Source organism: Vidua chalybeata, chromosome 9 (genome assembly GCF_026979565.1).
Source record: "Vidua chalybeata isolate OUT-0048 chromosome 9, bVidCha1 merged haplotype, whole genome shotgun sequence".
Classification (NCBI taxonomy): Eukaryota; Metazoa; Chordata; class Aves; order Passeriformes; family Viduidae; genus Vidua; species Vidua chalybeata.
In genome coordinates, this window is record NC_071538.1 from 31,156,010 (window position 1) to 31,169,152 (window position 13,143).

The 13,143-nt window shown below is 37.0% G+C and overlaps 1 protein-coding gene across 7 annotated transcripts in view; it reads left to right on the plus strand.

Moving 5' to 3' along the window:
- Nucleotides 1-13,143, plus strand: part of CCDC180 (coiled-coil domain containing 180) — a 34,603-nt gene that overhangs the window by 5,802 nt on the left and 15,658 nt on the right. For all 7 annotated transcript variants that reach the window (XM_053950796.1, XM_053950800.1, XM_053950799.1 and 4 more), the window contains exons 7-25: nt 101-196; nt 445-608; nt 784-903; nt 1,594-1,673; nt 2,355-2,443; nt 2,898-3,017; nt 3,689-3,862; nt 4,375-4,490; nt 5,697-5,823; nt 6,240-6,303; nt 6,943-7,175; nt 7,757-7,965; nt 8,496-8,671; nt 9,774-9,954; nt 10,463-10,609; nt 10,858-11,002; nt 11,213-11,329; nt 11,756-11,878; nt 12,761-12,874. In XM_053950796.1, the coding sequence (XP_053806771.1) occupies nt 101-196; nt 445-608; nt 784-903; nt 1,594-1,673; nt 2,355-2,443; nt 2,898-3,017; nt 3,689-3,862; nt 4,375-4,490; nt 5,697-5,823; nt 6,240-6,303; nt 6,943-7,175; nt 7,757-7,965; nt 8,496-8,671; nt 9,774-9,954; nt 10,463-10,609; nt 10,858-11,002; nt 11,213-11,329; nt 11,756-11,878; nt 12,761-12,874 (2,595 nt within the window). The remainder of the gene's footprint in view (nt 1-100; nt 197-444; nt 609-783; nt 904-1,593; nt 1,674-2,354; nt 2,444-2,897; nt 3,018-3,688; nt 3,863-4,374; nt 4,491-5,696; nt 5,824-6,239; nt 6,304-6,942; nt 7,176-7,756; nt 7,966-8,495; nt 8,672-9,773; nt 9,955-10,462; nt 10,610-10,857; nt 11,003-11,212; nt 11,330-11,755; nt 11,879-12,760; nt 12,875-13,143) is intronic.

Consider the following 13,143-nt stretch of genomic DNA (forward strand, 5'->3'; position numbering starts at 1 on the left):
ATGGAAAAAATTCTCTTGTTCATGTAGTTTTTTTAATTTGGAAAAGTGATATTTGAGTTAACTTTTTGTTGTTGCTTTTCTTTATTCTTTTATTGCACAGATAACAGATGTACTCACCAAGTATACCATGAAACTGGAGGAAATTTCGTTCTTCTTGGCAGCTGATGTTCACAAGCTCATTAACGATAAGGCCATGGTAAATGTTTTACCTGGGGCAGGATAGCAGTCTGAATATTCCTAGAATGTCTTTTTTTTCCAGCTGAAATTAATTTTTTCTGCATATCAGTCACTGAAATATAGAGAGATTTCTACTTTGCAGGGTATTTCTTATCATTTATATTCTTTTTTCCCCCTCATTTTCTGTAGAAGACACTTTATTTTGTTTGTTTTTGCATGTTGTATGCTGCTCCTACTCCTAGTTGTTTTTTTTTTTTTAATACACAGAATATAAACAGAGCACTGCTGGGTAATGAGAGGGCAACTGCCAAGCTGCTCTTTAATCTAATGAAATCAGAGCTAGAGAAAGAAAAATTGCATCAACTGAAATGGCAAGAGAGAGTCAAGGACTGGAAGCTCATCCAAAAGAATTGCGTAGCTCAGAGCTTCAGGTCAGAAGTTTTGCTGTCTTATTTTGGACAATGAATAACACAACGTGACTAGTGTTCACTTGTGGTTTCTATAAAACCACAAGTTAAAAAAGTTATTTTTTCTTTATACATATCATGTATGATATAATGTATGATATCATGTTTCCATTATACATATCTTTTTTCCATCCTGCAGAGAATTTATGGCAAGTGAAGAAATACATAATCCCCCAGCTGTGAAAATGGAAATGGAAAATATGATAAAGGAGCAAATTGTCCTTAGTGAACAGAGACTGAGGATTTTGCAGCACATTGGGTATGGCAAAAGAGGATATAGCATAAAGGAAAACAGTTCTTGCTGGAGTTAATGAGGGCTTGGCTACAAAATGCACTTTGCTTTCTGTCAGTGTGTGATTGTTAAATTCAGCAGTAAGACAGAGTCTAAAGCTATTTTTCTACAGCTCTTTTTAATGGAAAAAATGCATTCTTGATTTTCACTGCACCAGCTACACTAAAGAGGTGGTGATCAAAGACTAAAAATGCAGGAATGCAAAAGTAAATCTTACTGACATTTGAAAAATAGTAGAAATGGGCAGACAAAGATGGGTGGAGAACTAGAAGTTGGTGGTTTTTTTTCTCCATGGGATTTAATTTCTGTAATAAATTAAGAGAGGAGTATGGATAGAAATCTGACATTGCTATGTTTGAATATCCATCCTGAACACAAGAAGCATTTCTGGGTGCAATGCATTACAGTATTTACAGGGAGTTTTTTTACAGTGGATGTAGGAACAAGGTAGATTATAGTTCCTTGTTGGGTAGTAAACAGTTGGCCTCGAACAACAACAGTCTCTTTGGTTGATTTTCATTGCAAGACGGCTGTAAATAAAATAAAGCACAGTAGTATGGACGCTCTGATTCATAATTCTGTATTTTATAATAGTTTTATATACAGCTGACTGGTTTATATTTTAAAATACCTGACTCTTGTTTCCTACTTTGATAGCGCCTTGTTGCCTCCAACATATACAAAATCTGACATAAATGAATGGTACAGAACTCTGGAGAATTTAAACAAAAGTATAGGTGAGTTGGGAGATCATAAACACAGTCCAGAATTCAAGCAATACTTTCTTTTTTCCTGGGCAATGATGAGGCAGACAGTTGCTTTGAAAGTGCATGTTTGCTCTGTTCTTTGTTCCATCATACCTTCTCAGTTGCTTTGAGCTGGCAGTAAGACCCAGAGAAGCTGCCTGTGACATCACTTTCCTTTGGCTGGTACAAACACTTGTATATGGTGACATCTAGCAGGAACTGGCTTGGTTAGAATTAATCTGAGGAAGTAAAAGTTTAATTTTGACATGGATCAGTTCTCAATCATACAAAAATACTCCTTTTTAACTCTTTGAGAAGAAGAGGGGAAGAAATACTGGAGGTACTTCCTTTCTCTGTGTCCTGTAGGGTGCCTTCCCTCTGTGTGCCTGCCTTCTCTTGCTCCAGAGCATGTCCTGTTGTGATGTTTGTAGCCTGTATGGTAGCAAAGAAGTTGGTAGCAATTGTAAATAAGTTGCTATTTTTAGGCATAATTATGAACAGCTGTGTATTAAAACATCTTATTTGATTGGTTGTTAGTGTCACACAGATGTGTGACACTGCTGGGATCTGTTCCCTCTGATGAGATTCAGCACAGGGCCTCTGTCATGTTTCCTTTTCACACTGCACTGTGAAATACAGAATTTTGACTGTGGTCTGTTCCATATCATTCAGACACCCATAATGCAGAGTGCCTGGAGAAAATGCGTGTCCAGTATGAGCTGGTCCAGGGCAAATGTCAGGAAAAAGTACAGTCCTGCAAGGTGAGTGTCCCAGCTTTGGGTGTGGTAGCCATGGTACAGTGTGCCATTACAGTAAAATGTGTTTGAGGATCCACCAAACACTGAGATAACAAGTGAAATTAGTTTTTAACCTCTGTCTTACTCATTGCAAAAAGTAACCATCCATTTGGTTTCACAGTAGTATTTGGTATTTGTACTTGGAATGTGTAAAAGCTGTAACAAATGCCAGTAATGAAGGGGGTGCTGTCCTTTGTTTATGTGGAGGATGTAAGGACCCTCAGCCTTTGTGCTAAATCTATCTTGGCAAATCTGTCTTACTCTCTATCTCAATTTCTCCTTCTGTATCCAGTTGAATTGTATTGTTTACTAACAGAATGTGGGATCTAGGAGGCTGAGCCTTTCTCTGTCCATACAAGAGAAGAAACACTAAGTTTAGTCATGCTCTCTGAAAGTCATTGCTATTCTTTTCATTTAGATGACCCTGTTGGATAAGAACATTTGCCCAATAGAAGGTGTTGAAGTTGTACATTCCAACATGCTTCAGATGACTGAGAAACTAAAACACAGGTTTGAAGAAGAACTGGAGCACATGGATGTATGTTGATTACATTTGTTTTTATCACTTCTTGGAATTAGTCTGTTCTTCCTGTGCTCCCACCTGCAATGCCTTCTGCATTGTAGGCTATTGATGTCACATTAGAAAGAGCTCCATAGTGTGACTAAACACTGTGGAGAAACAAAGTTTGGTGTGGAGGAGTTTCACGTGGAAGAGTTCATAATTATGTTTATTATTATTAATAAACACAAATAATGTGTTTATTATTTGTAATATATTGTATTTTTATTATCATTTATATGTGAAATACATATGATAGAGATGAATGACGTATGGCCCAGTCTGCCTAAAGGCAGAGGAATAGATTTAAATGATCTCCCAAATGTCTTCCAATCTCATACGTTGTGATTCTATACATAAAAATGACCAGGCAGTTGTTCCTAAAGAGATAAATTGTAGAATGTGATTCAATGCTTTACAGTGTCAGAATAAAGAGAAGTTTTGGTACTCTCAGCTTGTAGAATAAAAATCCACATTCTTACCCAGTTTACTTGGATTTTTTTGTTTTACTCTCCACATGGAAGACACAATGTTGAACACCAGTTGTGTAATTCCAGGCAGCCTTTTATCATGTAACATATCCTCTTACTCATTCATTTCACCTTCCAGCAGTTTAAAAATAACTTGTTCACTTGAATGTTTTTCTTTAGAGTGATTTTAAGGAGATGGCTAAATGGCATGAGCAGCATTGTCAAGCCTTGTACAGCTGTGTTCAGGAGGCCATGGATCTCTGGGATGTCCATCTACTGAAACTGTCCCAGCAGGAAGATGTACTTCAGGAAAAAGTAGATAAATACAGATTTGAACAGGATAACATAATACAGGTATAAACATAAAAACAAGGATGTGGCATAATGTAAAGAAAGGACTTCTTAATACAAAGAGCCCTCTGGAATTCAAAACAGCTGCTATAAAATTAAAAACATAATATTTGACTTTTATATTGGAATTTCTACTTTTCAGTTTCATTCTCTCAAGTGCATTTTTGCTAACTGCTTGATTCACACTGAATGGACAGTCCTGTCTTATTCTTGATATGGCAAAAGTGAGAAAGATCACTGCTGCTTTCTGTCTAAAGTGGCTGCAAGGTGCTATTATGAGATCTTGTGCAGGTATGGAGTCTGGTTGGATGCCAAGTTCTCATAGCTACAACAGCCAGCTTGGGGTGGCTGTGTCAGAGCTGTTCATTATCTAGGAAGGTCTTCATAGGTGATGAGTTTTGCTAAGGTCTTGGTGTAGAATATATGTTCATAATCAAATTACTTGAATCCTAAATAGTTATGGAGATATTAGTATCTACTAAACCCTTTTTACTAGCTTTTTAATGTGGCCTTAGGTGATGAAAGATGATCTGGGTACAATTTTGGAAAAAATGAAAATGGCGAGCTGTGAAGAAGAGCTGAAGGAATATTTGGAGAACGCCCTTTCTTCTTTAGATCAAATTAGAGCTAGGTATGAATTTTGTATAAAAGTAAATAATATTTTAACATTGGTTGTACTACTTAGGCCTTGTTTATGCTATTGTGTGAAGGTATGGAAAAAGAGTGTTTTACTTCATGTAAGAATATAAAATAATGTACATATTCAACAAGGTTAAGGCAAATAATACCCACAGGGACAAAGAAAGACTGCTATCATTCAAAAACCATCAGTATTCCTGTGCATACCATCACATCCATGCCTTATTCAGAAGGTAAAAGTATTACTTCAGATTCTTGACTCACAGGAATCAGAAGTTGGTCTGCATCATCACATCTGCACTCACAGACTTGCTCTCATTCAAAGTTGCAGGGACTAAGATATTTAAGTAGCCAAAGTATTTACTTTGGTAAGCTCTCTGTTATCCTTCCCGTGATTAGGCATTTGCAACCTTAAAAACCATATAAAAATTGGTGCAATACTGCTCTCCTTGCTAAACATCTTAGCAGCAGGTGTGAAACCTGAGAGGAAGCAGCTCTGTTCTCACACCCAGGAGGTCTTTTCTGCCTCTTGGATCAGAGACACATTAGAAGAGCAATATGGACATGAGGGGCAGATTCACACACCTTCACACACCTCACAGTGGGATTGTGGATGTAGCTGGGGTTCGATACTCTTAATAATCATTCAAACAATTTTTAAAAAGCCAGAGTTAACAGACCAAGTGAAAATACAATGTAACCCATCTGAACACATACATAAATTCCTCATAATTATCTTTGTTTAGGAGACAAAGCAAAAGTAAATGAAAACAAGTGTGAACACTGATTTTTCTTGAATCAAGACTCAGCTTGAACCGTTAGTTTTTATTTTCAAGTAAAATGAAACCAGAAAGGCTCAGTCACAGCTGAGCACAGTGCAGAACTAACAAGGAAGACAGTAATTTGACCTCTCTTATGTAAGCAGTGTTTGAATGGCTCCCCATCCAAAAGGAAGGATGTAAAAGGCTTTATTGTAAATATTTAACTTCTGTGCATTTATTTATTTGTAATGAGCTAATCTCTAACAAGCCAGAATGTGATTGTATTCAGTATAAACAGATCAATGACAATATTTAGCCTAAAGGTTTTATGAGATTGATCAAAAAATTTAGATTTAGATTTAAAGGCACTGTCGTCACACTTAATTTTATTTCTATACATATTTGAGTCTCTTAAACAGTGACCTTAATTTTGACAGGAATGAGGCATTCAAGCAGATTGTCATGAATGAAGTAATGGCTTATCCAAAAGCTATTTTGTGGGAGTTGATTTCTTACAGTATATCCATCAGCCAGCATTTTAGTGTGAAGGAAATCTTCAAACAGGTAAAAAGAAAATTTCTTCTGGTTTAAAACCTTACTGGTGTATTACTTTTTCACTTTAGAGAAAATTTACATTACCTTTAAAATTCAGATTATATAAAGTGCTGTTTCAGCCATTGAATAAAGTGCTTTTGGTAGAGATAGCAGATGGAAACCAAAACATTTCTCAGTCCCATAATTCTAACTCTGTCCTTGTTACAAACAGCATTCTGGCAAATTCACTTGGCTTTTGAACAGAAAACTACTAGAGTAATTGATTTGAGTGCTACAGGTTCTTTAGATAGTGAGTGATCTATTCAAGACTATCATATCTTCCTGAAATAGATACATTTTGAGAAGGGATATGGATTCTTAGAAGAAAGCAAATCCATATTTTAAAATGCTGTGGTGGATGTTTTTTGTTGTTGTTTTGCTTTTAGAACTTGCAAGGCACAACAGACTCCACAGGTCAAGATCAAAATAATACCCCAACAGTCCAAACAGGTATTTCTGCTTGGTTGTTTTTCAATCTGTATGTCTTTGGATTGTAACCAGAAGAATTCTGCTTTAACAGTAAATAAGTAGTTGAGGCTTCAGAATGTGAACATATGGTGGAGCAGCAAGCCGAGAACATCATGCAAAGAGAGGAAAATCACAGAGTATCCTGAGTTGGAAGGGACCTATAGGGATTGTGAAAGTCCAGCTCTTGGCCCTGCCCAGACACCCCAACAATCCCACCCTGTGCATCCCTGAGAGCGTTGTCCAAACTCTCCTGGAGCTCTGGCATCTTTGGGGCTGTGCCCATTCCCTGGGGAGCCTGGGCAGTGCCTGACCATCCTCTGAGGGAAGAACCTTTTCCTCATATCCAGTCTAATCCTCCCCTGGCACAGCTCCAGCCATTCCCTGAGTCCTGTCCCTGGTCACAGAGATCAGAGATCAAAGCTGCCCCTTCACTGCCCTTGAGAGGAGCTGCAGCCACCAGTGAGGTGTGACCTCAGTCTCTTCCAGCTGAACCAAATGCCCTCAGCCACTCCTTGTATGGTTTCCCCTCCAGACCCTTCACTATCTCTCTGTCCCTCCTTTGGACATTTCTCTAATAGCTTTAGGTCTTTCTGACATTGTGGCATCCAAAATTACCCCCAGGGCTTGAGGCAAGGACATCCCAGCCCAGAGCAGAGCAGGACGATCACCTCTCTCAACTGGTGCAGGAAGATAGGGACAGTTGTCAAAAATCAGCTGGAGAAACAAAGCTAACAGAGAAACAGGTGATCTTGGCACAGGAAATTGAAGGAACAGAGGAAGAAGAAGATGAGGAGAGTATTCCTCATAAAAGTGAAGAAAATGAGCATGCACAACAGGGACTAAGCATTACACAGGTAAGTGAGCAAGAGAATAAGTTTGAAGGTGAAGGCAGTCTTGTCCAAAATAAGGAGGAGTAGGAAGTCTTTTTGCTGAGAATGAATAGAAAGTCATTTTTTGCTTAGTTTGCTTACAAAGCACACAGGGCTCTAGATCCTTTTATGGGAAAATGGAGTGTATAAAACAGTTCACAACCATTCTTTTGGATCTTTTACCCTTGTAGAAACCCTTTGCATAATTTTTTTTTTAATCTGTCTTTCATCACAGTGTTCTCGGCCTGTGGTGAATGTTTTAAGCTAAATATTTGTACCAAAGTATTAATTTTTCACTTTCCATGAATTTATTGCCATAACAAAAACCTTTTAAAATGTTGTCAACTCTGCCTATGTCTTGCTGGCATATAAATATATAAACATATCAATATATAAAAATATATAAATACATAACAATATAAATATCGCCATCACTGTGTAAATGTCCAAATTGACAATGAGAACATTATTCTAAATATCCTCAGGATTCTTACACTAGCTGGTGCACTGCTGATTCTATGGTGATACCTTTAAAAATAATGTGACAATTTCCAACAATTTCCCAGTCAGTGTCCAAGAGCAGCAAGGCAGAAAGTGCTGAAATTGCCACAGAGGTTTTTTCCACTGCTAGTGGAAACACTTACACTGTTGAAGAGGCAGGAAAGACTGACATCACAGAGAGTTATTTTACAAAATACGAAAAAGAAGAATCACTTCCTATGCACCTGAAATATGTACTTCTCACAGAAGCCGTATTTGTTGAACTGAAAAAAAGGTGAGCTGAGAACAATTTCCATTCTTTCTTTCTCTTTATGTGATAGACAAATTTCAGCTATTTAGAAGAAACATTAGACTAGAGAAGCAAAAGTTATCTAATTACTATTATATAATTAGATATTTATATAGTTAGATTTTCAAATATAAAATTATGAATGTACAATTATTATGTACAATTTTTAAATTGATACAAATATGAGTAAATGTTTATATCACTTTGTATCAATGGCTGTCAAAGTACCACAAAAAAAAAAAAGTACCTTTACAGAACATTCATATTTTATGGAAAATTATTTAGTCAGAAAACATATTACAGAAAGATAAGTAATTTGCCCAGATTCCCTGCCATGAAGGGTACTGGTACTCAGTACTAAGCAGCTAGCTCAAAAACTCTACCAGTATTGTGCAAATGGTACTGAAACCGTACCTTCCTATAGCCAGAAGTCGAATTCTTAGAAATAATATATTCAATACATTCTTATTTATTATTTACTATCCCTCACCCTGATATTTCTTTTTCAACCACAGGATTCGCCTCTGCTTTTTTGAACACTTGGAGGACTGGTTTGCAGAATCCTTGTCCAACTCCTATGTCTTTGTAGCTGCCAAGAAAGAAGAGCTGAATTCAATACTTATGCTGCATCTTAAGTTGCATCAACAAAAGCAGGAGGAAATACAGACAAATATCTACAATGTTCGAGCTGGTATTGACATTTATTTTGTATTCTGAGCATCACATATCTTCATTTAGAGATGGTCCTAAGTGGGCCAAAATCTCTTTCAGCCGTAGTTGACTCTGTAATAGAGGACAACAGAAAGCAGTTGACTGTCTATGAATTCCCAGTATATTATGTTACATATTTTTAAAATTATATTTCTTTTCTATAGCTTTTCCTGGTTTGTGCTGTGTTATGTTTGAAAAAATAGACAGCAGTGCCTTGATTAACGACTGGGAAGACGTTAAAATTCTATTGTAGAAGATGTTAAAATTCTATTGTAAATGTTTGTGACTTCTCATCCACTTTGAAATTACTTAACAGGAGTTTGTGGTATACAAAAAATATTTTAAAAATGTTGCAGAAAAATGAATTAGCAAGTTGAGAGAGCCAAAATATCAGGGCCAAGCTTCTGAAAACATGAGAGGAAGGATTTAACTCTGTGAAATATCACTGAGCAGCTACAGAGCCTCCTCTAATGAAAACTCTTTTTGCATGGGAAGTGTCAGGTTTTTATGGTGAGAAAAAAAAATTTAGACAGGTTTGTTGGTTTTTAACACATAAACTAAAAAATTCTTCTTTTGGAGAACAGGCAAATGATTTTTCAGTTTCCCTTTTTCTGCACAGAGGACAGGTGCTTCTTATGGTAGCTTTCTTGAGGTGATTGGCTGGCTCTTGATTTATACAGCTATCATTCCAGAAGAGACACCAAAACTGATTTTTTTCTTTCCCTCACAAAACCAGGAAAAACGGTTCCATTATAAAATATAGCCTTTAGTTTTGTTGCAAAACTGAGAACAGAGGGATAATGGAGATGTCATCAGTGACTGAAAATACAGGAAAAAGAATGCTTGGAGCAAACAAGAGACATTTGTGGTTTGAATGGATTAGGAGCTGTTAAGGATATATGTCTTTCACAGGAGAAAAGTCAAAGAAACCAAATGGAGTGTATTTAATCTATGTTTTAGCTACTATGAGGTCTGGCTTTGTTTATTTTGCTGCTGCTGCTGATCACAGGTTAACTGGGCATTGTGATAGTTCACAGTAAACAGGAAGTAATGTCCCTGTTGTAAACTTCCTTTCTTCTCAGCGGAGCTGTCACTTCACAAAGAGCACCTTGAGTGCCACTGTGCAGTGCTGGCAGAAGGCCTGGAAAAGGAGAAAGCTGAATTCCTCCGCTTCTCGGACCAGCTAAATAACCTCAACACAAACTTTCATTCCCGAGTCCGTGACTTGGAGTATGACTTGCTCCACGCTCCTGTGACTGAGCAGTAAGTGTGCCACTGCTGTGGCTGTGAGTCTCCTAGTTAAATACTCCTGATTGCTGTCTGAGATGTTTATGTTTTGCGTTCTGAACCTGTTTTATATGTCATTGCTCTTCAATGAAGACTACTTCATAAAAGTTGAAAACATGTAAAGAATTTCATTCTCTTTCCCTGATGAAATTAAAATCGGGACTGAACACATGGAAATTCTCATCTCCTGTCAAAGTGCTGGCAAGTAGAAACCATGTTTCATCTGTTTAGATTTTGTCCAGTTTACTGAACATACACAGTAATATCACAATAATGACTAATTGTTTTTAAAGAAAAGTGCTCAATAGTATCAGCTTTGCTATGGGTTCATGCAAACCATCCTAGATCGGGGAGTTGCTTAGAGAGTCATAAATCACTTTGGAGTCCTCAATGTTTTTCATGTCTTTACAGCCGGCAGTTGCTGAATCATCATGTGTGTTCCTCTTCAGACATGTTTTCCCTGTCTTTTATTATTTGCTGTTAGGTCAGCTTCTTCCAGCAGTAATCTGGAATCAGAGCTCCGCAACCATCTGGAATCAATCAGTGTTACTGTGAGAAGTTACCAGCAGCACTTGGAGGAAGCTTTAGGAAAATTAAGGGATTCAAATGTGGGTTTTCTCAAAAGTTGCAGGTATATAGATTTCCTGGAGGTGTTGTTTATAAATGGTGATTCTGGGAATCAGTGTTTGTTGCATAGGCAGAACAGTAAAAGTAAAGTTTATTTTGTTATTCATGTAGTTTCCTATTTAAAAAAAGAAATATATCTTGTTAAACCACAATTACTATGCTGTTTTCATCATATTTGTGTTGTTTCAGGGCCATTTAGCTAAAATGGTCTTGGAGTAAAATGACTCACAGCCAATTGTTTATATGTTTCAGATTATTTTCAGAGAGTGGTGACTTTGCATCTGAGGAGGTAAAGTTTTTTAATGAGTGTCTTCAGAAAGAAACTAAGCAAATTGACTCCTTTGAAAGAGCAATCAAGATAGATGTGGAGAAAATAAAATTAAGCTGCTTGCAGCAGGTATGCGGAATTACATTATTTAAAATTATGTTTACTATTGACGTATTTGATGTGATTTGCAGTCAGCCTGCTTTCAGATTAGAAATGTAAGTCTGTCCTGTTTGGCAATTACATGATGGAAAAAATTTGTAGAATGGCAAGTTCTATCATTTAAGTTTTAAAAAGTGAAAAATTGTCTTGTCCTGTCTTTTGTTTCTAACATTCTTAAAGGCTACTGAACTTTTCAAACAGTCTGGAAAAAAGTTTGATTCCCTGTCTCGGAGTCGAGCCTTTATGGAGAAGGTCCATCAATATTTGAGAAAGCTACAACAGCAAATCAAATCAGAGGTACAAACAGAAACATCAGAATTTTGCTTAAATTCAATATAATAATTTTCTTTTATACCTTTGAGGAGATTTTGGCTGAATTCATAGTGGACAAATATTACATAATTTTCTTATGTTAATTTAAAACCTGTTTTCTGTCACTATCCACTGAAAAGTTTCTTTTTAATACTGCTGCAGCTGTGCTGGAACACTATGGCCTTGCAGCACATTGAATATGTACATCTGAATTCACCAATATTTTTGTGTGGTGCAGCAAACATTGAAGTGCTGCTTTTGTGAATTACTGTTTTCATCTTCTCCTTTGAGTACTGGGGATTTTTAACCAGTTTTTATCAGTAGTTCTAATGGTTTGAAAGTGGAGCCTCTGAAATTCCTGTGAATGGGGACTTTACTTCTCCTGTTTCTTAAAGTTTGCTTCTGCTTTAGGTAGCGAATTCTAATTTGCAGTCAGTCACATTAAAGTCTTACCTGGAAAAGCTCCAGCAGAAGAGAGATGCTTATGTTCATTCTACTGCAGATAAAGAAGTAACTTCTAATCAGCATGACATGGTATTTAATTTGACTTGTTATTAATTGTTATTACTTTGGTATAAACTAATATTTTTGAGGAAGATTTCTGTTTCCTCATAGTTGGGGCTGGGTAGAAACACAGAATTTTTGCTCAGAAAGGTCTTTGCCTGGATTCAGCTGGGTTAGAGTTCATTTCTACTCAGTAGCTGTTACAGTGCTGTGTTTTGGATTCAGAATGAGAATGGTATTGATGACTCAGTTTTTGCTAAGTCCTGTTTATCCTAAGTCAAGGACCGTTTTTTTCCTTGTCTCCTGCTCTGTCACTGAGGAGGTTCACAGAGGAAACTGGGAGGGGGCATAGCTGAGACACGTGACCCAAATTGGCCAAAAAAGGGATATTCCCACCCATGGAATGTCATGTCCAGTCTATAAACCGGGAGAGTTATCTGGAAGGGCCAGTCTGAGTTCAGGAAGGGGGAATCTGGCATTGGTCAGCAGGTGGTATTGTGCATCCCTTGTTTTTCACTTTTTATTATCATCATTATTATTATTTACCATTATCTTTGTATTTCACTTTACTTTCAATTATTAAACTGTTTTTACCTCAACATAAAAGCTTTCCTTTGATTCTCCTCCCCATTCCACCAGGGCATGGAGGGAGAGAAGGAGGGTTGAGCTGTGTGATGCTTCATTTCCAGCTGGGTTTAAAACCACAACAGTCCTTTTTGTACAGTCAGAACCTGTTTTCCTGTTTGCCAAACCAAAACCTCAGCCTCTTATACAATCTCATTGCTTCCATGTATGTGTACATAAACTGGTGACAGAACAAAGGCAAATAATATTGTTTGCAAGAGTCAGCGTGTTTGAAAAGGTTAGAACAGTCAGTTTAGTAAATACCATCTGTATTATCATATCTTTCAGGCTTTAACTTCTGAAGAGTTGTATGCTTTTGCCAGAGAGGTGTTGGAAGAGCTGAAAAAGAGGAGCAAGTATCTTGACTGCTTTGTAGTAAAATCAAAGATCCCACGTGCCACCGTAAGATAACACATTTTCTGTATTTTATTTAATGTTGAGAGAATTTTCATATGTACATGCTTTAATGGTTTTTCGGAATTTGTGCTTTAAATTCTCAAATGAAAAAAGAATCTGCATTATGCTGAAATGTCAAAGACACTGTAACATTAAGACTGCCTTTTTAAGAGGCTAAGTAAATTACCAAGTTTACAAAATGCTGAAGAGATACATGGCATTGCAATGAGTTGCTCAGTTCTTCACAAGGGTTTAGTTTCAAGGTGTAGCACTAT